This window comes from Plectropomus leopardus, chromosome 10 (genome assembly GCF_026936395.1).
Source record: "Plectropomus leopardus strain MGB_pleo_1.0 chromosome 10, ASM2693639v1, whole genome shotgun sequence".
Lineage (NCBI taxonomy): Eukaryota > Metazoa > Chordata > Actinopteri > Perciformes > Serranidae > Plectropomus > Plectropomus leopardus.
The window spans coordinates 31,480,930-31,506,276 of NC_142185.1; the positions used below are offsets into that span (position 1 = coordinate 31,480,930).

The following is a 25,347-nucleotide window of genomic DNA, read 5'->3' on the forward strand; positions in this document are numbered from 1 at the left end:
ATTATTAGTATTAGTATTATTATTATTATTATCATTATTTATTTACATTTTCCTATTTTAGCTTTTTTTCAGGACATTTCTTTTACCCACTTTTTTATTGCTAATTTTCGGAATATTTCCTTCTAACTTTTAATAAATATGTCGTTCACACCTGTCACGTGAGGGGGCGCGAGTCTAACTATTTGGACATTAAAAAAAAGAAGAAGAGGAAGAAGAAAAGCTTCCGGGCAAAGCCGGAAGAGGCGCCAAAATCGAAAAGTTTTCCTGCCGGAGAAGAAAAGGTAAACAAACGGTCAGTCCGGGAAGATTTTCAGTCAAAGTTTTGATAATTTCTACTTTTTTGGGAAGATGGACCCGACGTCTCTCTTCTTTACGAAGCTGAAAAAGCTGGCGGTGACTCTGGAGTCAGAAACTACGACGCTTCAGCGCGCGTTTGAGACCCGAAAACAGGACGGTGACAGCGGTGAGACACACACCGACGACCCGGCAGACAAACAGCCTGCAGCTCGGCTCCTGGAGTAAATATATACATGATTGAAGTAGTTTTAACAGTTTAATGTCTGATTTCAGAAACCGCGGCCAAAGCTCTGCGAGCGTATCACGAGCTGAACTGTGACGTCAGGAGCCTGAAGGTAATTTATGAATAAAACTGTTAAATAAACTCTGTTATTTCATCCGATATTTTAACGTAGCGACGTTTTCAACAGCATTATTAAACTTTGACACACCCACAGCAGTCATTTAAATCACCAAACACTAACTTTACGTCGCTGTTGTGTTAGTTTAAGTGTTTGGTTTCTTTAATCATCGTCCGTTGACATTGTTTTGGTGTCAGTTGGTTGAATCGGTTAAACCGTTAAAATTGATATTTTATTTGACTGATCTGGTTCTCTAATTACCTGCAGAATTTACCAGGAGACCCAAACTAATACCATTTTTAACACTTTTGGCATATGGAGAAAATACGTGCACATGCACAGTCAAAATCAACGTTGCTGCAAAACATTGACCTATTTCAGGCTGTGATAATGATTTTTTGTTTTTTTATCTAGTTTGCGTGTAATATATTAAAAATATGACTTTTTTGTGAAAAACAAAAACCTGGCATTTGAAAATGATTAAATATTTGATATTTATGATTAGGACTGATGTTGGTTAACATAATAAACTCAATGAAAGTACAAAATCATATTTTCAATAGCCTGATTTTGAAATGTACACGCTGTGCGCAGAGAGCAGTATGAGGGTGAGTATTTGACACTTTGACAACTTTTTAAAAAAAACTAAAAACCAATGTTGATGCTGCCATTCACTGACAGATCCCAAGCTACTTAGCAAATAGTACATTGAAAATAATTATTTTTTGTGTTTTCTTTTTCATTTAAAAACATAGTGGCATCAGGACAAAAAAAACAGTCATTTAAATTAAAATTACTGAATATTTGATGTTTATAATTAGGACTAATTAAATCATATTAATATATAATGTTTTTAAAAGCTTGGTTTTGAAAGGTGCATGTTGTGTGCAGTGAGATACAAGTGTGTAAAACAAAGAGGATCACATCACTCATGCTACTTGGAATGCAAAACTTTGAAGCTCAATAACTCAAAACCGCTGAAAACGCAGATATAACATTATAATTTTAAGGTGGTATTCTGCTGATGTCATGTGAGCACACCTGGAGTTTGCATCAATTATTCAGGCTGCTTTCCTTCCTTTTATCCTCCTCTGATGACCATTTAATTTTAATTTAACTCAAATGTCATTTGTGGAAATGCAGAGCTAAATTTGTTCCGACGACCGTCCCTGAACACAATCTTTATAGCACACGTCAGTTTTGTGAAGAACATTTTCACATATAGTTTGTTAGCAGGAGTGCGCTGTTCGACTCTGACCTGTCCTCACACACCCAGGGGCAGATCCAGGGTCAGCTCGCTCAGCAGAAAGCACGAGAGAACGAAGTGAGCAGCTTCATTAACGCCTGCAGAGTGATGGAGCAGAGAGTCAGTAAGGACATCCAGACACTGAGGGCACACTGGGAAAAATACGGTTACCAAGCTCCCCGAGAGACGCAGAGACCAACCAGTAAGTAATGACAGTAACTGTATTATTGTTTTTATTATTATTATTATTATTATTAGAATAAGTCGTCTAGGTAGTAGTGGTGCTGTTTTTGTTGTTAATATTATTATAAACTTTATAGACATGGCACTTTTCTATCAAGTTTACAAAGTGCTTTACAAACAAAAAACAGAAATTATGTAGTGCAATGACAAGACTGAAATAAAATCAAAGCAGCTAAACATGGAAACAAAAATAAGAAAAAAGAATACAAACTTGAGAAGAAGCAAATGAAAGCTAATTAAAAGCCATTTTTATAAAAATCAGCATTTTAAAAAGCACACATATATTACCTGTAATATTTACGTAAATAATCCATAAAAAAGAAAAAAGCATTTAAAAAATAAAATATTTTCAAAATATCGATTTATTAAAAAATCATTTTTAATCCATGATTATAGTTATGTATAGTTTTCTTGTTTTTTCCCTTGTTATTTATTCATTTATTTTTCATGTTTCTCTCTGTATTTTTTTTCTAGCTAATTTCCAGTTTTCTTTTCACCTTTTACATTTTTTTGCAATTTGCAGGAAATTTTACACCAAGTTCAAACCAGTTCTATCTATCTATCCTCCATCCATCCATCTTCATCTATTTGCTAAAGGAAACAAGATTCAAAACATTGTCCCTTTCTGTCACACAGAGGTCAAAGGTCATGAGTCAGAGGCTGAAGATGAACCAGCAGATGCAGGTGACAGTAAGTCAGCAGAAGGAGAAGAGAGCCAGGAGGAGGCAGGAAGTGATCACTCCTCATCGCCTCCAAAAGTGGGTCCGCCCCCCTTCACTGACGCGCTGCGAACCCCGCAGCTCTCCGACTTCGGTCTCTCTGAGATGCAGCTGAAGAGAAACCTGGCCGGGGCCGAGTGGTGCTCCGAGGTGCCCCCCATGCCCGAGATGAGCCTCCCTCACCCTGCTCTCAACACGCCCGCACCGCCACCCCTGCCCTTAACCCCAAAATGTGCCCTGCGGATGGATGACGATGAGTTGCAGACACCTCAGATGCACGACTTTGGCATTTCAGAGCACACCATGTGTCTGAACAACGACTTCACAATGGATCTGTTCCGCAAGAACGTTGAAAAGCCCCAAAGGTAGAACATAATGAGATTTATATGGTGTTTACAGTGTATGACCTCTGCTGGGAATGTGCAGGCTTTGCAGCACTGCTGCTAAAAATATTCCAAAACATCGTCAGTGGTTTTTACTGCTTTATGATATCTGAGCGTCCTCTTCTTTAACAGACCGTCACAGGACGCACCTGCACCGCCAGTCACCTCTCTAATGGAGAGTTTGCAGACAAAAGGTATGAAACTATTGGAGCTCCTCTACCTCAGCTGTGTCTTGAATGTCATCCTTGACTACATGGTTCGTACAGTCATGAAAACCCTGGAAAAGTTTTGGAAAACCAAATATACCCTGAAAGTTTTTAAATGTCATGGAAATCTGTTTCACAAACTCTATAGTAACACGTTATGCATCTGAGGACTGGCAGAAATTTGAAAATCCAACAATAATTTTTACAGTTTCTGGTGTGATATATGATGTAATTTGGGGGATTTTTTGCAGTTTGTTTTTAATCCCAGTTTAAGTGTGAAAGGGGGAGAGCAAAGGGCCAGAATCGAACCTGCAGAAGCTGCAGCGAGGGCATAGCCTCTGTACATGGGGCGCCCCAATTTTGGTGACTTTTGAAGTAAATATGCCTGCAAATCTATTCTTCAAAAATCACAAAAAACTAAAGAAATTACCAAATTCTTTTCTTCAAAAATCACCCCCAAAAAATTAAATGCCAAATGTTGTTTTTGAAAAAATGGCCAACATTTTTAAAGAAAAAAAGGCCGATACAAGAAAAGTTTTCTTTTTGAATTGGTGGTAAAATAATGACAAAATACACCATTTAGGGTTGTATGCCCCTCCCCTAAAGCCACAATAAAAAACAACGGTCCGTTCCCGGCACTTAAAAAATTATGTGGCATGACTCTACCTTCTGGAACCTCTTCCTCCTCTGAATAAATAACGAACAGTCCCTAAATCATAATTACATGCTCGGTTCTCATCCTGTTCTGAATTAATTAGTTTTTTTAGTAATATGTATTTAAAAAGCTATACTATAGTATATATAGTAATGAAAACAAACTGATAAAGGAGTATCAGTGGTCATCTTTAAAGTCATGGAAATTTACTGGTAAAAATGTGTATGGATCCTGACCTGGTTTAATAAATTCACAAACTACCATCATCATCCCAAAATAAGAGGAAGCACTAAAATGAAACATGTTTCGCTCTTCCCTCACCTCACGTTGTCCTTATTTCCTGCAGCACAAACCCTGGAGTCCCCGGAGCCGCCTGTGTTTTGCACCCCGGGGTTTAAGATCAAAAAGACAAACGGTCACTGCTCCCCAAATGCCCAAACCAACGGTGACCCAGAGTCCCCCGGTCACCCCGGCAACCTGCCTACCACCCCTGAGGTCCCTGCGTTTCAAACTCCATACGTGAACCGACTGGTCAGCACCAAAAAGGTATCAAGGATGAATGTGGGGAGCATTTAAATAATAATTCGTTTATTTTATCTCCTCAGCTCAGACTTTCTTCGTGTGTTCACAGAGCGCACGTCAGCCCGAAACGGTCAACATGCAAACTGATGATGACACCCACACCTTCGAACTTCCATCACCTCGAAACGGAACAACCGGCTCCAAACGCACCTGGGAATACGACGTGCCAGATATCTCCATCATGGGTATGGAGGACAAGCAGATGCCCGAGATGCCAAACCTGGAGTCGGTTTTGGGAAATTCTTTACAAAATGTAAGACCAAATGTCAAACTGACAGCTGTAAAAATGTAACTGCCCACTTCAGTTTTTCCATAAACTTCCCTTTTCACCTGTCATGTTTACCTGCAGAGAAGTGCAAAAATGCTGAAGAAGACAAGTGAGCATGAAAAGTTGACCAAGGAGCCTGCTGTCAACCGTCTGGAGCTGGATGGACCCACTCAGGAGTTCAAATTTGGGACACCGCGCGTCCACATGTACGACCAGGAGCCCAGCACCCCTGAGATGCCAGACCTCAGCTCTATAACACAGGACATCTGTAAAGTACGTCCCGTTTATTCTTAGCTGATTACCTGCAGATATTGTGTATAACCAACAATTTTCTACACCTTAAAGGGACAGTTCAGACCTTTTTGAAATGTGGTTGTTAGAGGTCCATAGTCAGTGTATTACACACTGTAGACGTCAGTCGGCACATTTCCAGTTTGGAGAAGCAGGCAGAAGTCCGACATGGAAGCTAAGCAATGTACTTCTGTGGACGGGACAGCCACAAAATATGTTTTAGATATAAGAAATATATTTAATTCAACTGTTTTTCAGCCATGTAAGTTCTGTATTCCTGCACAGAGGCCCAACTGTATTGTGCACTGTAGTGTAGAGCAGCTTTTAAGGCCAAAAAGTGACATAGCCAGATCAAACTGACACAAAACTTTACCAACGATATCAAATCAGTGTGTGGGTGTGTTTTGCGGGCTGTACAAATAGAAAATGAAAATGCCTGTGGCTAGTTGCACTAAATAAATACATAATTACTCTACCTTCAAGATTAACATTTCTCTCAAGAGGATTTTTTTTTTTCTTTTTCATCTTTTTTTTTAAAATAATTTGGAGTTTTTGGGTGTTTATTTTTCTCTTTTTTTCTGTATATAATTTCGAGTTTTTAGGGTTTTTTATTATTATAATTTTTTTTTTGTTTTTTAAGTTTGTTTTTAAAAAAAAAGATTTTTCTGCCTTGGTTACTTTTGCTCTTAATTCATCAAGTACATGTTCCTGGTTATACTTACTTTTACTTAAGTATCCTTCTCAATGCAGGACTTTTACTTGTTACAGGGTATTTTCATAGTGTGTTATAATCACATTTAATAAAGTAAAACTGAATACTTTGTCCTCTGCTGTACGTGGTATAACATACACTTTGAGTGATTTTTTTTTTTTAGGTAGGCCTTTAATTGGCTAAAATAAATTTGCAAATTAATAAGTCACATTTAACCATACTTTTCTCGTTTTCACTTTTTTCTTTTATTTTGCAGCTTGTGTCCCAGGCTCAGTTGAAGAAGACTGCCATGGCCGTCGTGCACCCAAATGTCCGACCAGAAAATGATAAAAACAGGTAAAATAACTCGAAAACAACTAACCTTTAACATGTGATTAATCCACCCTGAAGAATTGCTTTAGATAAAGATGGTAACACTTTGACTAACATTTTCCTACTAAAAGTACAGACAAGACAAAATCAGACTGCTACTGAGTAGAAAAGGGTATAAATGTAGTATCATTTGTGTACATGTACATGTTTTTGAAGCGGCTAGTTTTGTCAGTTCTGTCTGTTTATTATCATGATTGATGTTTATTTCCTTCTATATTATCTTCTTCAGAGCTGTGAGTCTGACTGTGGTGTCTGAGAGCGAGTTCAGGAGTTTGCCCAGCTACATGAGGCAGATGACTCTGAACAACCTGAACCAGGCGGTCCACAACATCAACAAATTCCTGGCAGAGTGTCCAGGTCAGTGTTGCAGTAAGCAGCTTTCAGGCTAATTATACATTTATGTGCTTTTGGATACTGCGCATTTAGATGCAGCAGCCAGTAGCTTCTCAAATACTCGGTTTCTTTTTTTTTTTTTTTGCTGTATTTTCCAATTTTTTGACTCCATTGCCCCTTCTGCTGAAGCACGAATTTTCTACAATAGAGAAGCATTTATCAACATCGAGAAAAGTTGTGTGGTGTTTGGACTGAGTGCAGCAGACCGCAAGAGGGTCTCCACCAACAGCATACGCCAAAACCAAACAAAACAAAACCGAAAGTTCTGGATGAAGAGAGGGATGAGAGCCAGCATCAGGGCAAGGCTGACCCGACTCGAGAGCTGCTCCTGTGCCAAACCTTCTTCTGGCTAATGTCCAGTCCCAGGGCAATATAGTGGATGAGACGAGACTGCTCTGCGCACATCTTCACAGAGACATGGTTAACCCCTGACATCCCAGATCAAGCTGTTGCACTGGATGAGCTGATCTTGTTTGGAGCTGAAAGGACACAAGACTCCGATGCAAATTTAATGCCATCAACAGCAATTTGCCCAAACAACTGCATGAAATTTTCATAGTAGCTGCAGTTTTTTATCAACTCATCCTTCAACTCGAAAGATGTACCAGGAATGAGGAAAAATTGTAATTTCATTTTTCAAACTTTGTTTAAAAACATGACTACTAAATCTACCTGGTACCCGTCTGGGGGAAAATAGTATTTTTTGGTCCAATGCTATTTGGCCACCATGTAAAATTGGCTTCAAAGCCTGGCACTGTTCTTGGGGGCTTGTGGAGTACCCACCGGAAAAAAGTCCAACACAGGCATTTGGAGAGAGGACAAACAATGTCTGTTAAAGTTTCCATGGTTACAGAACTTTCCGCTTAACAACTATGGAACTCTACCAGCTGCTGTTGCCGCTAGCAACAGAATATTCAACTGAAATCAGCTGTTTTATTTCATGTTTTTCTCCAATTAAACATTATATCAAAATAACAGAGATACCAAAACACTGTTACTTGTCCAGTTTAAGTCAGAAGCAGGATAAAGCTGAATTTTGGTTTATTCCATAGACTGCGCCTTCACTTGGCCAATTCACTAACATGGAGGGGCGGGCTTTATGACCGATACTGCAATCAGACACCAGGGGGCGATCCAAACTGAAAAACTGCAACAAAAAAAGTGCAAAAACAAACAACATGGGACCTATTAAGAGCACTTTTGGACTTATCTGCTGTTTCTAATCATACTTTGTTTTGTGTTTCTCCCTGCAGGAGAAAAGTCAGAGTTTCAGATGGAGGAGCTGAGGAGGATTTGCTGTGTTGGAACTAAAGCGCGAGTTTACATTCTCTGTCTGACCGAGCTGAAGAGGCTGAAGCAGATGGAAGGAGCCAGAAACACCTCTGTGTACAAACTGAACGCACACAACTAAAGGTTGTTTGGATATATTACACCGTCAGATTTTTAATGCAGAAGAAATAGGGTCAGACTGTGTCACATAACATTTTTATGTAAAGACATTATTAAAATGACAACTTTTAGAATCTGGATCACAATCAGTTTTGTTTGGCTGCATTCAGACACCTTTCACAGGCATCTAAACCTGAGAAACCTGAGAAAATGTGTTTGATTTCTTTTGAAAATATGGGAAAAGCCAAGGAAAAGGACATTTCTGGAAAATTTGCAAATAAAAATAAAAAATTAGTAAAAGGTCATAATAAAATGACTTGAAAATGATCTGTTAGGAGATAATCACATATTCCAAAAAAGGCGAAAAAAATAATTTTAAAAAATCTTTCAATTCTTATAATTATATATTGCAGGAAAAAAATATATTTCTCGCACTTAATGTAATTTTTGTCTTTTTTTTTAGTCAATTTTCATGTCAGGTTTTTTGTTTTTTTGTTTTTTTTCTAATTGTTTGGTCATTTCTTGTTATGTTGCTCATTGCCTTCCTGTGTTTTTGAAAGAAATCAAGCCAATTTGTCCAGTTTTCAAAGGGTTAATGTAACTCACTTTCAGACAATCTTGAACAGTATTTGGTTATCACACTGAGAGATTATAATGTGCCAGCCTTGATGTTCATCTAAAATGCTCTCTGAATTGATTTCTCCGTGTTGCAGAAACAAATTAAACTCTGTGTGATATCGCTGCCTTACACCCAGAATCTCACCATGCACATTTATGCTTTTCTCAGTAAAAACATGCCTGTAGTTTATTTTATCGTCAGAAGTCGCGTAGCTTCACTGCTTGGCTTTGTTATAACATCCTGTAGATGTCTTTATGTGCACGTTTTGCTCTGGATGTGTGTCACCTGCCATGTTTCTCTGCAGGTTGACCTGTTGAAATACTGTAGATGTTTTTCTAAAGCTTTTTGTCGCCCTCGTGTGGACGGAGCTGAGAACCGCTTGTATGATGGTTTTTGTGTGTAAATCTTTCACTGATCTGCTGCTTTTTCTCTCTTCTTTATCGTTGTCATATTGTTTATTGCTTCCAGTTTGTCCCTGCTCTCATGCTCGTCTCTCGTATCCTTTTCTATGTTCTACTTTTTTATCTCTTCTGACTCTTTCTCTCAGTTAGGAAACCAACCTCATCTGGACTTGCAAGAACCTGCATGTACGTCTGTCCTTAATTTGTACACATGCTGTTATCTGGCTTCTCATGTTTCTATCAACTTACTCAGAAAGAAGAAAAACAGAGACGAATCCTGACTAATTCATCTTACCAGAGAAAACACTTTTGGTGACTTTTATGTATAGATTGGAAATTGTTTTGATGCATGGCTAGTAAATATTTTGTACTTCTGTGGTTCTGTTCTGCATATAAAAACTGTATATAATAAAGTTAATAAACACTATTACTGGACATAATATGGAAAGTGACCCCACGGAAGACTATTATAAATGCGGTATGTTTGAAAGTTTATCATACATTGGTTTTTAAAAATATTTTTTAAGTGTAACTAATGACGTGGCATTAAAAATGAGATATTTTATCTCTTGACCACATCTCTTTACCCTGATTTTAAACTACAAAATAATCAAAATAAATTGTATAACTTATTGTTTTTGTAGAAGTTAATGACATTGTAATTGGGATATGGAAAGATCAAGTACTTGTGGGAAAAAGCTCAGTAATTATATTCCAAATTTCGACAGAAAAAAATAATTAATTTAGTTCTGTAATTATCCCAGTAATTATTTTATGCGTGTGTGTGTGTATAGATAGATAAATTTGCACAATTTAAAGAAAATGTGAGGAATTAACGTAAATTTATGTAAAAAATTTTGCTGTACAACAGAAGTTGCCCTGCTACACAACTTAAGGATTTCATCATTTTTCCAGTTTATATGGTAAAATTGACCACAGGTACGAAGAAAAGCTGACTGAAATTATTTTTTATTGATACCTTCATATTATACTTACTTTTTGTATTTTTTAAATGTGCATTATCCTTTATATTTCTATTTAGATATTTATATTAATTTATTTCATGTATTTTTTAAATGTACATTATTTTGTGATTTCATTTCACTGTGTTTACATGATGAGGACACTTATATACAATTTAATTGATTTAATATAAATATTTGGCTCAATTTAAAGAAAATATGAGGAATTAATGTAAATATATGAGGACAAAAATGTTGCTGTATAACACCTATGTGTGTGTGTGTGTGTGTGTGTGTGTGTGAGAGAGAGAGCGTGTAAATATATATACGTGTGTGTGTGTGTGTGTATAAAATGTATTTTTTTAATGTGCATTATTCTGTGATTTCATGTTTACGTGATAAGGAAGAATAAATAATAATAAATAAAAATAAGTAAATGAATAAATAAAATAAATATTTGAATTGAATGAAAAGAAAATATGAGGATATAATGCAAATGTATGAGGACAGAAATGTTACCGTATAACACCTATATGTGTGTGTGTGTGTGTGTGTGTGTGTATTTTTTAATGAGTATTATTTTGTGATTTCATGTTTACATGATAGGGGAGAATAAATAATAACAAATTTAAAAATAAATAAATAAATAAATGAATAAAATAAATATTTGAATTGAATAAAAAAAATATGAGGATATAACGCAAATGTATGAGTTCAGAAATGTTGCTGTATAACACCTATATATATATACATATATGTATGTGTGTGTATTTTTAATGAGTATTATTCTGTGATTTCATGTTTACGTGATAAGGAAGAATAAATAATAATAAATAAAAATAAGTAAATGAATAAATAAAATAAATATGAGGATATAATGCAAATGTATGAGTACAGAAATGTTGCTGTATAACACCTATATATATATATGTGTGTGTGTGTGTGTGTGTGTGTGTGTGTGTGTGTATGTATGTATTTCTTAATGAGTATTATTCTGTGATTTCACGTGATAGGGGAGAATAAATAAAAACAAATTTAAAAACAAATAAATAAATGAATAAAATAAATATTTGAATTGAATAAAAAGAAAATATGAGGATATAACGCAAATGTGTGAGTACATAAATGTTGCTGTATAACAGAAAGACACTAATTTTGGGACCGTTAGTTTGTTGAAGCAGCGCGTGAGTAAAGATCGAATTTCAGTGACGTCGCCGGAGGACGGACCAATCAGATCGCTGCATGCAAACGGCCGTTGATGACGGTGCTTCAGTTTCTTTTTTGTTTTTTCTTCTCAGCCTCTCTCGTCGTCCACCATTTTGGGAGTCAAAACAGCCAACAAACAGCAGCGCACACCTCCACGCTTCTCCCGTGGCCTTACTATGGTTCACACGTGTGTGGTGGCCGGCTGCAGGAACAGAAGGACACCGGGAACCACCCTATCTTTCTACCGCTTCCCCCGGGACCCCGAGAGGAAGCAGCGCTGGATCGCTGCTGTGAACCGAGAGGGCTGGGTGCCTAACGACGGCAGTCGGCTGTGTAGTACTCACTTCATCTCAGGTACGACTGCAGCCCACACGGAAACTACAAGTATCCCACCGTCTGTGTTCAGCCAGGACACATTCACGCTGCAGGACGCGCACACGGGGACACACAACCTGCAAGATTCAAAACGATGTTTTCATGTCTGCAGGTTATTGATATTTCCTGCAGATGTCTGTTTTTACCAGATTTATTGGATATCAATCATCTTTGACGTTATCACGATAGGAAATACATTTAATTTAGGCGTTATTGCAGTTAATTTTAAATAATTAATTTAATCGTGGATTCATTTTTTTATGTTTTTGATTTGGCCAGTATAGTCAGTATAGTCTAAAAATACTCAGCTGTTAGTTAAAAGTCCGGAACTTAAAATTAGGGGTCTTTTTTCATGTCATCAGTACTTCATTCCTGATTTACCTCAGTTTATCTTCCACTATTGCTCGTGTCTTTTTGTTTGTCTTTTGGTGTTGCTCAATCCTTATGTATTTTTTTTTTTATTTTTATTTCTTCTGTCTGGTGTTTTTTGGGGGATTGTGACTTCTGTGGTTTTGTTTTGTTAAAAACATTTAAATTCAATAAACTTTCAGTCAAAACAAAAAAAAGGGGGGGTTCGACTGATGTTGGAGTTTCAGGGCCGATACCGATACATATTATTTGTACAGACCGATAACCGATATTTGAAACTGATATGCGTTTACAATAACAATGAAAATATTTCTGTCCAAAATTTGGAATATAACAAACTCCACAAAACTTTGTTTAAATGCCCTCAGCAAATGTTTAATCAAAATGGGAACTTTCAACATCACACAGTGTTTCCCTGCAACTTTTTTTTGATAAAGTTCAGTGAAAATTTTAAGAAAAAATGAATGAATAGAAAAAGCTTCCTGAGGAAGAATTTTCTCCCATTTTGACACTTTTCTTGCATTTATTGTACCTTTCCTCGTCTTTTTTGAGTATAATATGCACACTTTTTTTATTAATTCATTTTGAGGGCAATCATTAAAATATTGATACAGATTGATAATTGATAATCTATTGACTTCTACTTAAAATGTGATATAGGGACTGTTCTTTATTTATCAGAGGATGGGGGTGGCTGGGGTTTGACTTTGTTTTTTGGTTGGTTTGTTTTTTTACTTTCTCCCGAAAGTATTTGACTTGGGGAGTATTTGACTTTCTCCTCTCATTTATAAACAAAATCCTGGTGTTGAAGAGAGTTTTAAAATATTGTTTATTTAGTGATTTTTGAGAAACATAAACATGTATCAACATACCAAAATTAGGCGCACAAAAATATATCAACCTGGACAATACTAGCACTCGATTTTTTTGCATGTTGGTCTCACACAAAATATTTGATGAAGCATATATGAAATATGTCTTTAAGAAAACCAGAAAGAAAGAAAAAAATATGTATAAAAAGAAAACCAGAATAAGAAAAAGATCTTCAAAATTTAGTCTTAAATTTGGTAAAAAAAAAAAAAAATCTTCAAAAGGTCTCAAAAAGTGTTACATTTAATTATTTGATATCTGTCATTCATCACTTTTTAAAAAAAAATTAAACTACATCTTCTTGTCCTCGCGCAGGTAAACAGGTGAAGAATCCACGTTCTCCAGATTATGTTCCCTCTGTGTTTACGTCAGCTCCGTTGTCCCCGGAGATGAAGGAGCCAGGTGCGTTAGAGATCCTGGACAAGCAGGAAGCACGCGTGGAGGCGGCTAACGCCTTGTTGTTCCTGCAGGGTCAGGGCAGGTCCGTGGCGGGTGAGCGGGTCCAGGAGGAGCATCCTGAGGAGAGGGAGCCGGAGGCCGCCGTGGAGGAGAGCGCGTCCTCCTCCCTCAGCACCGATGATGAAGAGGACGACGATGATGGATCTATGAGTGACAGTAAGAAAGGAAAGTTCGCTCAGGCGCCGGATGTTAACTTTGACGACGTCCTGAAAGCGCTAAAGAAGGAGAACCAGATCCTCAGGGAGTCTGTGGACAAAATGTCGCTCTCTGAGAACTCCTTGAGGAACGATGCAGAGAAAGTGAAGTTCTACACTGGTTTACCAAACTACTTTGTCCTGGAGACGGTCATGTGGCTGCTGGCGCCGCACATGGACGGCATGAAAACCGTGAAGCTCTCCAAGTTCCAGCAGCTGCTGCTGACACTGATGCGACTCCGTCTGGACCTCCGGAACCAGGATCTGGCGTACCGCTTTGGCGTTAAAGTCGGCACGGTAACCAGAACGGTGCACCAGATGGTCAACATCATGTCCTCCACTCTGGTGCCGACAGCCGTCTTCTGGCCCTCCAGAGCCGAGCTGCGGAAAAACCTGCCGGCGGCTCTGCGCGCCTCCCACCCCGACTGCGCTGTCATCATAGACTGTTTCATGGTGCCCTTTGAGGAGCCGGTCTCCAGGGGCAACCAGCAGCAGCAGAAGGTGGCGGCGAGCTGTCTAGTGACGGGGACGAGTCATAATGTGTTAAAGTATCTGATCGGTGTGGCTCCACAAGGCGTCGTCACCTTCGTGTCCAGGGGCGTGCTGGGAAACGTCAGTGACAAAAGCCTGGCCGAGGGCTGCGGGTTTCTGTGCAAGCTTCTCCCGGGCGATGTCGTGTTGGCGAGTCGCGACCTCGACATCGCCGATTCTGTGGCCGCCCGAGGAGCCCTGTTTAAAATCGCCGGCAGCTACCAAGCCGAGGCGCACGGGAGCTCAGAGGGCTCGCCGCTGGCCGATGACACAGTGAGCGTGCAGAGACATGTGGAGAGGGTGATCTCCATGGTGAAGCAGAGGTACGCCATGCTCACAGGCCCGGTGGAGAGCCCCTTCACCACGGTCTCTGAGCGCACGTCCAACCTCTCGACATTTGATAAGATTGTGCAAGTCGCCTGTGCCTTAAACAATCTGTGCATCTCTGCTGCTCCACTAGAGTGAATCGTGCAGAAACACTTAGTGCTCCTCAATGCTGGTCACTTAAGTTCCCTTTACTGCTTTGGACCTGATTCCATGTTCTGCCTCTCCCAGTGTCGACGCCACAGGATTACCAGCGGAAACTGGTTTATACTCTTCAGTTTACACTGTCAGTGTTCCTCCCCGTTATCTAACGGTTTGTATGTGGAAACAGTAAATCCAGAAACCACGCTGCTACGATGTCATGTCATTAAAGGGATATTTCGGATCTTTTGAAGTAGGTTTGTCTGATGTATTTGTGTTTTACATACAATAGATGTCAGTCGGCACGGTTTGGAGAAGCAGGCTGGAAGCTAAGAAATGAACAGCTGTGGGTGTGATTGTAGCTTTCTAAGGCCACGTTTAGACGAGATTGACCCTACCGAAAACGGAAAAGTCTTTCCGTTACCATTCTCGTGTACAAGGATATGCAAAAACAAGCAAAAACAAGCAAAAACAACCAAAAACGCTGTTGGATGTATTCCAGGCCAGTAGTTGGTGGTGTAACTTTGTAATGGCACAACTTAGAAAAAAAACATGTATGTGTGAAGTGCAGCCGTGTTGTTCTCACCTGGTCCGCACAGTTTACACACGGAGGGAAGGGGTTGCGTTTTCAAAGGATTACACTCTTGAACCCGTATTCAAACGTTGTGCATTTTCAGGCCTTTCAAAACTCGGTGTTGTTGTTGTGTGAACAAAAGGCCAAACTACAACAAGTTTCCATGGTCATGGAAAACCTTGAAAAGTGATGGAATTTTACTATCACATATTTCTTGGCCTTGAAAAATGATGGAATCATTAAAAAATATTGAAATATTTGAAAACGAATCTAACCTCTGGCTTTTTAATGCAGTGGGGAAGTGTATAATCGGCATTCACACCCAGGACAAATAACTCCTGTAGTCGCGGATATTATTCTCCTCCAGCTCAGATTTAAACACAACACGCCAATTTTAGCCCCTTAACGGGTGAGATGAAATGACACGCCACCACAAAATATCATCCATCTCCTCCGAAGCAGCACTAAAACATCAATCCAAAATCCACACACACACACACACACACACAAAGTCGTGCTCGTCTGCTGCAGAGCCGTGTACACAGCTCTGCTCTCCTGGCAATGTCTATAGTCTATTCGTAGTGGCTTTACCCGTGTTTAAAAACGTGCATATATTCGCATTTTTATGTGGAAAAGGGGGTATAAAATTGTCTTTTTTGTAGGTAATACTATTTTTAGGTGGCTAAAATCTGTATCTCTGCTGCCCACATCCACAGCAACACATTTCTTAGCTTTTATGTCTAACCAGCAGACATCTACTGTATGTGATGCACTGACAAATGATAACTACCTCATACAAAACCTCTTCAAAAGATCCGAAACATCCCTTTAACTTATGCAACTCAACTGACATAAATGGCAGGCTTGCAGGCTTTTTTCATGTAGGTTTTCAATGACAGCTAAGTACCTTTAAATTAATTTTAATTAGCCATTTGAAAATATAAGGTGTGTAAACTGATGGTGGTGAAGACAATGTTCCCATTAACCCAATCCTGTGCAATCAAGAGTGTGTTTGAAGAGCAGCACGGATAGAAACACAGAGTTTCTCCTGCCTGTTCCTCATGCAGAGATAAAAATATGTCTTAGTTAATGAGAGTTTTGACAGATTGCCCACATTTTTGCCTGCCAGCTAGATTTTATAACAATAGAAAACAATCACTCTGGGATGATTAGCTACCTGTTAGTGCAGACAAACATACCACCCACAGACCAACATACGGCCAAAGTCTGGCGTTAATTTATCTGCTGCACAAACACAGCTCATTTCCAGTTTTTTTTTCTTCCAAAAATAGCTTCCAGGTTGAGCGCACATCTCGGGAAGGCAGATGTCTTCCCCAACACGCCTTGACTGGTATTGATAATAGGCTTTATCAGTATCTTTTTTTCCCTCTCACACCTGCATAGCTTCCTGACGTTTCCCGAGGGTTTAAGGTGTATGACAGTATTTGTTTAACACCTGGCAGCCTGAGCAAATTGGCTTGAAATGAGCAGCTCAACAAGGAAATACCCCCAAAAATATGCAAGAAATGAATAATAAGTGAGAAGAAAACGACCTACAATGAGAAAGAAAAAGAAAGAAAAATAAAAGAAAATAAACAAGAAATGACCTGAAAGAATTGCTAATATAAAAAATATAAATAATTATACTAAAAATTTTGGTAACCTAATTTTAAATAGATAATTATAATATATTATAATTAGAATGATAAGATTTCTAATGGTTTGGGTTTTTTTCAATTTGTGGGGTATTTCATGTCAAGTTGCTTATTGCCTTTTGTGCCATGTTTTAGATGTTTAATAGTTTTCTAATGATTCTCTCTCTCTCTTTTTTTGAAGCAATTTTCAGGTCGATTTTTTTTCCACATATTATATTTATATATTTTTTTCAAACCAGTTTGCTCACATTTCAAAGGTTTAAGGGCTTGTGAAAGGTGTCTGAACACAGCACAATAAAACTGGTGTCGATCCAGGTTTCAAATGGTTAAAATACAACCCTAACCCTTTTTCAACAAACTACTCCCATACATTTTCTGTTAACTCATCAACACACTTCATTCAAACTCTCCAGGAACAAATGAAACTCAGAAAAACCATCTTGGTTAGTCTGTCCATTTTTCAATAATCGCAGACTCTAGTTTGGTCAAAATAAATTTTTATCAAGTTAGATGTGAAAATATGCAGCTTTCTCCACATTCTCTCGCTGCAATCACTGGACATGGTTCTACTCGTCCTGTAACGTTATCCCCATCACTCGCATTTGTTACCTTTCTCAGCTCAGCTGCCTGTTCTGTCAGTGGAGACTGACCTCTGGTGGTGCGTGCTGTGCACCACACCACCTGTATACAGCATCAATTTAATGAATCTATATTTCTGGCAGTACTGAAAAGCAAACCTTCAGGATTTCTAAATACCCTAGAAATTACTATAAGAACAGGTGGATGCTTGTCTAATCAGTGACTGTATAATAAACAATGATGTCACTATGTACCACAGTATTGTTTGAAAATGTTTGTGCAGGCTACATTTTTTCCAGTCCAGTGTTTTCTTTCAAGAACATGGGAAAAAAAGGCAAAGAGCAACTTTGTAAGAAATGTTCCACAATTTTCAAGAAATAAGTGGATTTATAAAACTATTTTATAAAGGCAATACAAAATGTCCAGGGGGGGAAAAGCTACGGAAAAATTGCAGTTATAATTAAATTATGTTCCAAAATTATTATAATTAATAATTATTATAGGTCATTTCCTTTTTTTTACTCTTTTTTTCTTTCCTTTTTCTAATTTCTTGTACATTTTGCTAATTTTTGGGTCATTTCTTTTTTTCTTGCTCATTGCTTTCTTCCCATGTTTTTGAAAGAAATCAGGCGTCAAAGGGTTTAAAACCTTCTTATTAAATGTAAAACTAGATTTGTAAAAAAATATATATTCTTTGTTCAGGTGAGGAAGGAAAAATTACTGTTGTTTTCCCAGTTCATTTTCTGTAAATGTATATCGGTCCAGCATCACCATCTAATTAAGCACCATCCCTTTTTTCTTTAATTGACTGAAAGATGTTATTTTTCATGACTATGTGTTTTTGTTCTAATTTGGGGAGGTTACAGGACATTAAAAACAACAAAGCCCCCTCCTATAATCTGTACCAAGAGGACTTAAAGAAGTAAAATAACAAGAATTATAACATTAATCAAAAAATTTGCATACAGTAATAAATAAATCAAAGGACGTAATGAAAGCGCAATTTGCTGGTCCAGGTAGTTGCAAAATTAGCCCTGAATTTAGCCATATGTACAGAATTCAACATATTACAAAACTGTCACTCGCTATCACAACTACTACTGAGGGAATGTTACATATGGAGGATGAAAGCTGCCAAAATAAAAAATAAATAAATTACTCAATAACTAAATTAATATGTCGGTAAATGTAACAAAGACTTCAATTAATCGATAAAATGTGACATAAATTGATATTGATATATTAATATTTCTTAATTTATTTACTTTTGTATGAATTCCTCAATTTATTTACTTTCCTATTTAATTTTCCCTTTTTATTTGTTTAAATTTATTTGTAATCATATTTATGTGTTCATATCTTTTATTTTTCTATGTATCGTAGATCTAATCACTCCAGAATGCATTACAAATTTATGAAGAGATCCATATCCAAGAAAACTTAAAAAAAAGGTTATGGACATTAGGGAGGATTGAAGCATTTGAAGGAAAAATAATACACTTAAAAAAATAATTTAAAACAAATAGAAAATAAATGCAAAATAAAGTTCGAATTAAAACAAATATCTATATATGTTACATTTTATCTATTAATGGCTATATATTTTTATTACTCTTATTACACTTAATGGTCTATTAATTAATTTATTAAGTCATTTATGTATTGTAATTTATTTTGGCAGCTTCCATCCTCTGTAATAAGTACGTAGGCTCAAGGCACAGTCTAAAAAAGATGGTATGGAGCAGAAATGTGAATGAGGAGAATAAAATTGCAAATTGCTTGGATCGTGTGTTGCCAGAATATGAAAAAAAAAATGTTTGTTGTTTTTTTCCACTGAAGCGGTAACAAGGTTTAAATCAACACACTGATCAGTCGAGCACGCCACATGGAGAATGTACATTTAATTTATGATGCTTTAATTCTCATCTGATTTGTTTAATGTGTTCACTTGTAATTGATTGTAACTTTTATGGCACGTGAGCACACACCACCGAGGCGTTTCTGTAGGCTTCAGTTCAAGGCTGCAGGCTATTCTGCATGAAAGGTTACCCCGCTGTTGAAATGCATTTTTGACATTTTTAATAGTTTATCATATTAAGCTGAGATACGGGCTCACATGAAGTCACATGAACGGAGAAATCAGTTTCTATATCTTGAGAAAACAACTCATTACTTGTGTAAAATAAGACCCCGCTAATTGAAATGCATCTTTTGTTGTCCTGCATTGCTGGTGCCTTAGTTTATAAAGCTGGTACTGCTGTTACAAATCAGCCTGCGTTTTCTACAAATGTTTATTTTTGCATCTTATAGTATGCTTTAGACCCTTCTCTGGTTAACAAGCTACATGTGCAGCATCCCTTATTATTCACTCAAGGTCAAGTTTTGTGCATGGTGAGTAATAATGTTCCCATTGATATTTGTGTTTTCTGCTCTTCACTCTCCTGCTGTTTAATGTGTATAAATTCCAAATGATGTCAAGTTATTATACATACATTATCTCTTAAGAGAAAAGTTTATAAGGTTTGTGCTTTGGCTCTGGGCCCTAAATCAATTGGGGAAAGGTTGTTTTTTGTTGTTTTTTTTAACATATGATGAGAAGCTTCCTTTCATTACTGAAGCAGTGTGTGGTTCAGACAGGCACGCTACGAGAGCCCAAAGTGGAACGTGCCTTCTTGGACGGTTGTACGGTTGTGTGTCTTTCATATATTTTATGTGCTTGTAATGTAAACTGTAGTAGTTTCTGAAGAACATCAAACTGGTTTTATGTCCACCTGTAATTTTTCTCTTATTCTTTTTTTTGTAAGGTGTTGCTGTCTGTCTTTCTTTTTTGTTTCAACTATAGCCATGGTGGTTATCACTGTTGATGTTAACTACCCACTCTGTCTTCTGTTTATTCTAAATTAACCAGTAACATAAAATTAGTCCCTTTAGGATTTGGAAGGCTTTTGGGGGGATTTTTGCAGCCTAAAATGTGGGTTTTTATGGCAGTTTTTCAAAAATCTTGTGATGCAAGTTGCAATATTTTTAGTCTTTTCTTTTGCAATGAAAATTCAGGAGTGAAAATTGCAAAAGTGGTTGTGAGTTTTTTGCAAATCCATTAAAAATAGAAGGCGACTTGTAGTGAGAATAAAACTGCCTGAAATAAGGTTTGTGATTAACACAAGCTGAAGAGGCTTTCACGTTTTGTTCTATGACATAAAATATGTCAGTAACCACTCGCTAACTCTGAGCTACCAAACCCCCACGAAAACATGAAAGTCTCTTCAGCTTGTGTTAACCACAGACTGTATTTCAGGCTTCTAACCAAAAACCCATTCAAAAAAACACATTGACTTTTGAGACGAGGGAACCAGAGGTGCTGAAAAGCTAATGAATTTTGGGTTTTTGGACTCATTACCGGGGCACTCTATGTGCATGTGAGATTTTAATGGATGTGATTTGACTGCCCGGAGTGGTTACATTGCAGCCTGTTTTGCTGATGCCGGCTGCAGCTCTCTCTCAATGCTGACCAATATCAAAAATTGTTCCCATTAGTCACTTAGACATAAAAACATGGGGAAATGGTTGCAAAATAATTCTTTGAGAATAGTTAAAAGCAAATTATTTGACTTTCACCACTTTCAATAACTTCTACTTTTGAATAATCACCTTCATGTTCAAACTGGTTACTATTTCTGTAAATGTTTATGTCACTCCTCTGTTGTCATGCTGTTTGCCTGTTATGGGTGCATGAGCTTTCATGATGTGTGTTTCCTCCTAAAAGTTTAATTTCCTGTTCAGTTGTTCTTTGTTGTTTCCTCTGTGACTGAGAAATTAAAGTTTGGGAAATGCAGCAGGCTTGTTATGTGTACTGAAGCGTCCTGTCCTGTCTCTTGTCCATGTTTAACTTTCTAATAAGGCATAATGTGATAAAAAGCTCTTTATTTGTGTGCACACTGATTCACGGCCTTTTGGCTGATTGGTAAAGATTTATTCCAAGGCCAGAGAGGAGTGACTGAGTAATGTACTGATTTTTTTTTTTTGATTTATCAAAGAGAGAAGTGCATTGCAGGAAGCCCCTCCTAGAATATGTGCGGTCAGAGAGGAGGAAATGACCAGACCTCTCACTCTGTTGCTCTTTCAGAAGTCGGTATGTGTAGAATTTGAAATTTTCAGCCTTTGGCGCCCCTGGTGGTGTTAGACAGCGATGCAAAACTGGTTCTCCAGGATTTTTTGATTTTTTTTTTTTTTTTTACCAGATTATCATATTTTTGCACAAACAGAAACTCATGATGTTAGGATACTTTAAAATATGTAATACTGACATATAAAAACTCCACACATAATGGCTTTAAATATATAGTGGATGCCATCCATAATTTCAATGTGCACACTGGGATTAAAAAAAAATATATAAATATAATGCTTTAGATGCACTTTTTCTTGTTTCAGTCATGTTTTTAAATATGAACCAGACTGCCCCATGCTAATTCTAAAGAATGAAAGCTGCTGAAATAAAAATAAATAAATAAACAATTTGATAATTAAATGTATATACCATTATATACACAAGAAATGTTCAAGATTAAATGTAGGCATTGATTTAATATTGCAGTAATACCCTTTATTTATTTTTCTGTTTAATTGTCCCTTTTATTTATTGATTATTAATTTCTAAATTAATTCATTTATTTTTTCAGTGTTATTTTACAAAGTGAAATACATATCTTCAAAAATGTATATAAATAATCATAGAAAAGGGAAAGAGTAAAATACAAACTACAAGAGGATCAATACAAAGATAAATAAGTTAAGAACTTAATTAAAACCTAAATATAAGAAACATAAATTGGCCTTTGACTATGCGGAGAACCACAAGTGTCACAGAAATAGCAATAAAGCATTTATTTATTTATTTTTGCTAATTTTCCGCGTTTTGTTTGTTTGTTGTAAAAAGGGCACTGAGCAGCTCAGTAATAAATGTTTCACACATTAAAAAAAGTAGATTTAGAAAATTATTTTTTTTAAAAGCAAGGCAAAAATTATTAAACTTACTGTAAAATTATGTTGCAAAGTTATCATAATTTTCTGAGCACTTTTTCAGATTGCGTCCTTATTTTTTTTAAACTTTACTTTTTCTTTAAATTTATTTATTTATTTATTTATTCATGCATGCCAGTTTTCTGGCGTTTTATTTTATTTTATTTTTTTTTTTTTTTTTTACTAAAGTCATTTCTTTCTTTTTTTCCCTCATTGCTGTGTTTCCGCGTTTTTGAAAGAAATAAAGCCGATTTGCTCAGGTCTCAAAGGGTTAAAAGGGTTATTACTATTTCTGTGACACTTGTTGTCCTCCATACACCTGTAGTACTTTCATACTATGGTTTTACCACCTTTAATAAAGTAAATGATAAAAAAAAGACTTTACCCAGCACCACTGATGATGTCCCATTTAATAAAAAATGAGCACTACTTTACATCGAGTGGCTCCGCTGTTGAATAGACGATCTTTGCGTCGGTGCTGACGTGCGTCGGTCCGTCACGTGACCTGAGGAATGTTAACAATGCAGCGAGTGTCCAACTTTGTGCTGCATTTCTGATCCTGCTGCAGTCTGAGGAGAAAATGGAGGCTCATTTCATCATATTTACCCTCTTTCTCCGTCTTCTCTGAACCTCTCGGCGGCTCCGACGCGCTCTTCGGCCGAGAAACGGACTTTAAAAAGTTGTCTCGTGTCGGGATTTACTCTCCAAATCTGAGTTATTCTTGCTTCTTCTATCACATGGTAAGTTGAGACTTTTTTTGGGGAGGGGAGTGGTGGTGTAAACTTATTTCCACGACTTGTTGCTGAGGGAAAAGTTCCGTCATGGGTGTGTTAAAGCAGGAAAAATTTGGAGGAAAAAGGGGGAAAGTGTTTTTCTGTGTTTCTCTCGGGAGTTTCTTTCTGCACAGGAATGTTCTGGTCCTCTCAGCCCCCCAGTCTGGACCCAGTGGGGAAGGCCACAGGACGTTAAAACAGGGGTTTCCGACCGTTTTCATGTCCAGGGGCCCCCAGGCTAAATCTGTTAACTGCACAGACACCATGTTGTAACGGCTTTAAAGCTTCGGCACAAAAGATGATTGTTTATTTCCAAACATAATAGTCTATTTTAGACATTATATCCCCTTGTGTCAAGTTATTGGAGTGAGTTTTTGTTGCAGACCCCTAATTTAGGGGCCCAAACTCAGTGAGTTATAATAAAAGACACCCAGGAGCTATCTGTGTGTATATTTGCACTCTATTTGCGCTTTTTAAAATATTTTATTGTATTTTCTGCATGCAAAACTTTATAATAACTTCACTGTTGTGACCGCATAATTAAAAAAAACATTTATTGCAAAGTAGGTTTTCTCATTAAAGGAATTTGTTGTGTTTTTGGTGCACAGATTAAACAAAAATAAACTTTAAGAGGAATAAAATACAGCAAGCAAGCAAAACTTTATTCATATAGCACATTTCATTCCACATGCAAACAAAATAAAGTCATCAACTGACCATAAAAAGCGAGTAAAATCCAATAAAAATAAAAACTCATAAAATGATAATTAAGATAAAGAATAAACCAATAAAAAATACAAGGAAATGTGAGCCAGAATTGATCAATAAAAAATTTTAAACTAAATAAAATAACAATAATAAAAGTAAACCATTAAAAGATGGAAATACCATGAATTAAACTGAATAAAATAACTAAAAATAAAAGATAAATAGACCATTGAAAGATAACACACGAGTAAAACAACACAAAAAAAAGTACTGCAACACCCAAAGACTCAAAAACAGACTTTAAATAGACATTAAGAACTCAGAATTCCTAAAAAAAAAAAGCATTATTTTTTTATTTTTCACAGATAAAGAAATTAGTAAAAATATTTGAGGCTGTGGAGGAAAAAACACCCAGTATATTTGCATATCATTTTTTATTCTCACTGTATTCCAAGCCTAAAGGCCTGCATAGTTTGGCACTGATGCAACCATGTGTTTGATTCAGGTGTGCTACTACTACTACTACACTCACACACACACCCACACACACACACACACACTCTCACACACACACACACACTGTCGCTGTTTCCGTTTGACACACTTTTCCTGTTTGATTTCCAGCAGTTTTTATCAGTATCAGGTGACTTGTTAAGAGCTCGCGTGGCTGCAGGGACGCAGCGTCACTCTTGCAAATCAGAAAAGTTTTATTTGTGTTTTTGCCAGCTTGTCTCCTGAGGCGGCACGTCACATTTTTTTTAAACAATTAGGACTATTGTACTTTGACTATGGTGATGCAACAAGTGTGTCGTCAGGTATCGGGCCACAGCTGGGTTTAATTGAGGCGGAGCGGAGGCATCTGTCAGAGAGGAAGCGCAGGGAGACGGCTGCAGTGGGAAAGATGCTTTTCAGTTACGCTCTGTTGTTTTTTTATTGTGCACGAGCAGTAACAGGAAAATAGCAGCACAGTGGGTGGCATAAGACTGAGATGCTTGTTGAATTTTGGGATCCACAGATGTAAACTGCAGCTCTTCGCTTGTGCTGTGTTAAGTTTGATTATCTGTTTGTGGATTTCACAAATGTGAAACTGTTGAAACGCTGCATCACACAGAAATTTGTCAGTGGAAGTTACTCACCTCTTTAGGTTTTTTTAACTGACTCATGTTTCTCTCACACAGACACATTCACTCTCTTTCAACTGCAGAAAGTTTCGTTCTTTAGGAAGCTGCATCCTCTTTCCATCGTCCATAATCCCCCAAATACAGCAGAGACGGTTTAAATTCTGTGAAATCTAGAGGTCGACAGATTATCAGCCCTGCAGATTATTTGGACCGATATTTGCCATTTTGCAGATTATCTGTATCGGCATTTTATTTTAATGAACACCAATAAAAATTGATAAAAGTTGAAGAAAGTGTTGGCATTGGACAAACTTTTCTTTTTTTTTTTTTTTTTAAACTTTTGTATTTTAATTTTCACTTGACTTTATAA

General features: G+C 37.1%; 3 protein-coding genes across 3 annotated transcripts in view; all 3 read left to right on the forward strand.

The window, feature by feature from the left end:
* Positions 1-220: 220 nt before the first annotated feature.
* On the forward strand, positions 221-9,557 carry ska3 (spindle and kinetochore associated complex subunit 3). The gene is made up of 11 exons (XM_042495034.2): positions 221-463; positions 571-632; positions 1,915-2,086; positions 2,764-3,211; positions 3,362-3,423; positions 4,437-4,636; positions 4,722-4,925; positions 5,022-5,213; positions 6,200-6,279; positions 6,545-6,672; positions 7,962-9,557. Exons 1-11 carry the CDS (start codon positions 349-351, stop codon positions 8,117-8,119), a joined length of 1,821 nt encoding a protein of 606 aa, XP_042350968.2. The 5' UTR covers positions 221-348; the 3' UTR covers positions 8,120-9,557.
* Positions 9,558-11,276: 1,719 nt separating this feature from the next.
* LOC121948649 (uncharacterized) lies at positions 11,277-21,188 on the forward strand. The gene is made up of 2 exons (XM_042494049.2): positions 11,277-11,639; positions 13,215-21,188. The coding sequence occupies exons 1-2, from the start codon at positions 11,462-11,464 to the stop codon at positions 14,546-14,548; spliced, it is 1,512 nt and encodes a 503-aa protein (XP_042349983.1). The 5' UTR covers positions 11,277-11,461; the 3' UTR covers positions 14,549-21,188.
* A 1,700-nt stretch (positions 21,189-22,888) lies between these two features.
* The window catches only part of lats2 (large tumor suppressor kinase 2), a 41,025-nt gene continuing 38,566 nt past the window's right edge, over positions 22,889-25,347 (forward strand). Inside the window, exon 1 of the mRNA XM_042494532.2 lies at positions 22,889-23,115. The gene's annotated coding sequence lies outside the window, so the exon portion shown is untranslated. The remainder of the gene's footprint in view (positions 23,116-25,347) is intronic.

What these genes read in the sequence shown, in the direction of transcription:
- ska3 (XM_042495034.2), top strand. Translation starts at nt 349, where the DNA reads ATGGACCCGACGTCTCTCTTCTTTACGAAGCTGAAAAAGCTGGCGGTG. An exon ending in GTGACGTCAGGAGCCTGAAG is followed by an intron (nt 633 to 1,914) that starts GTAATTTATGAA and finishes TCACACACCCAG; the next exon opens with GGGCAGATCCAGGGTCAGCT. An exon ending in GACTGGTCAGCACCAAAAAG is followed by an intron (nt 4,637 to 4,721) that starts GTATCAAGGATG and finishes GTGTGTTCACAG; the next exon opens with AGCGCACGTCAGCCCGAAAC.
- LOC121948649 (XM_042494049.2), top strand. Translation starts at nt 11,462, where the DNA reads ATGGTTCACACGTGTGTGGTGGCCGGCTGCAGGAACAGAAGGACACCG. An exon ending in TAGTACTCACTTCATCTCAG is followed by an intron (nt 11,640 to 13,214) that starts GTACGACTGCAG and finishes GTCCTCGCGCAG; the next exon opens with GTAAACAGGTGAAGAATCCA.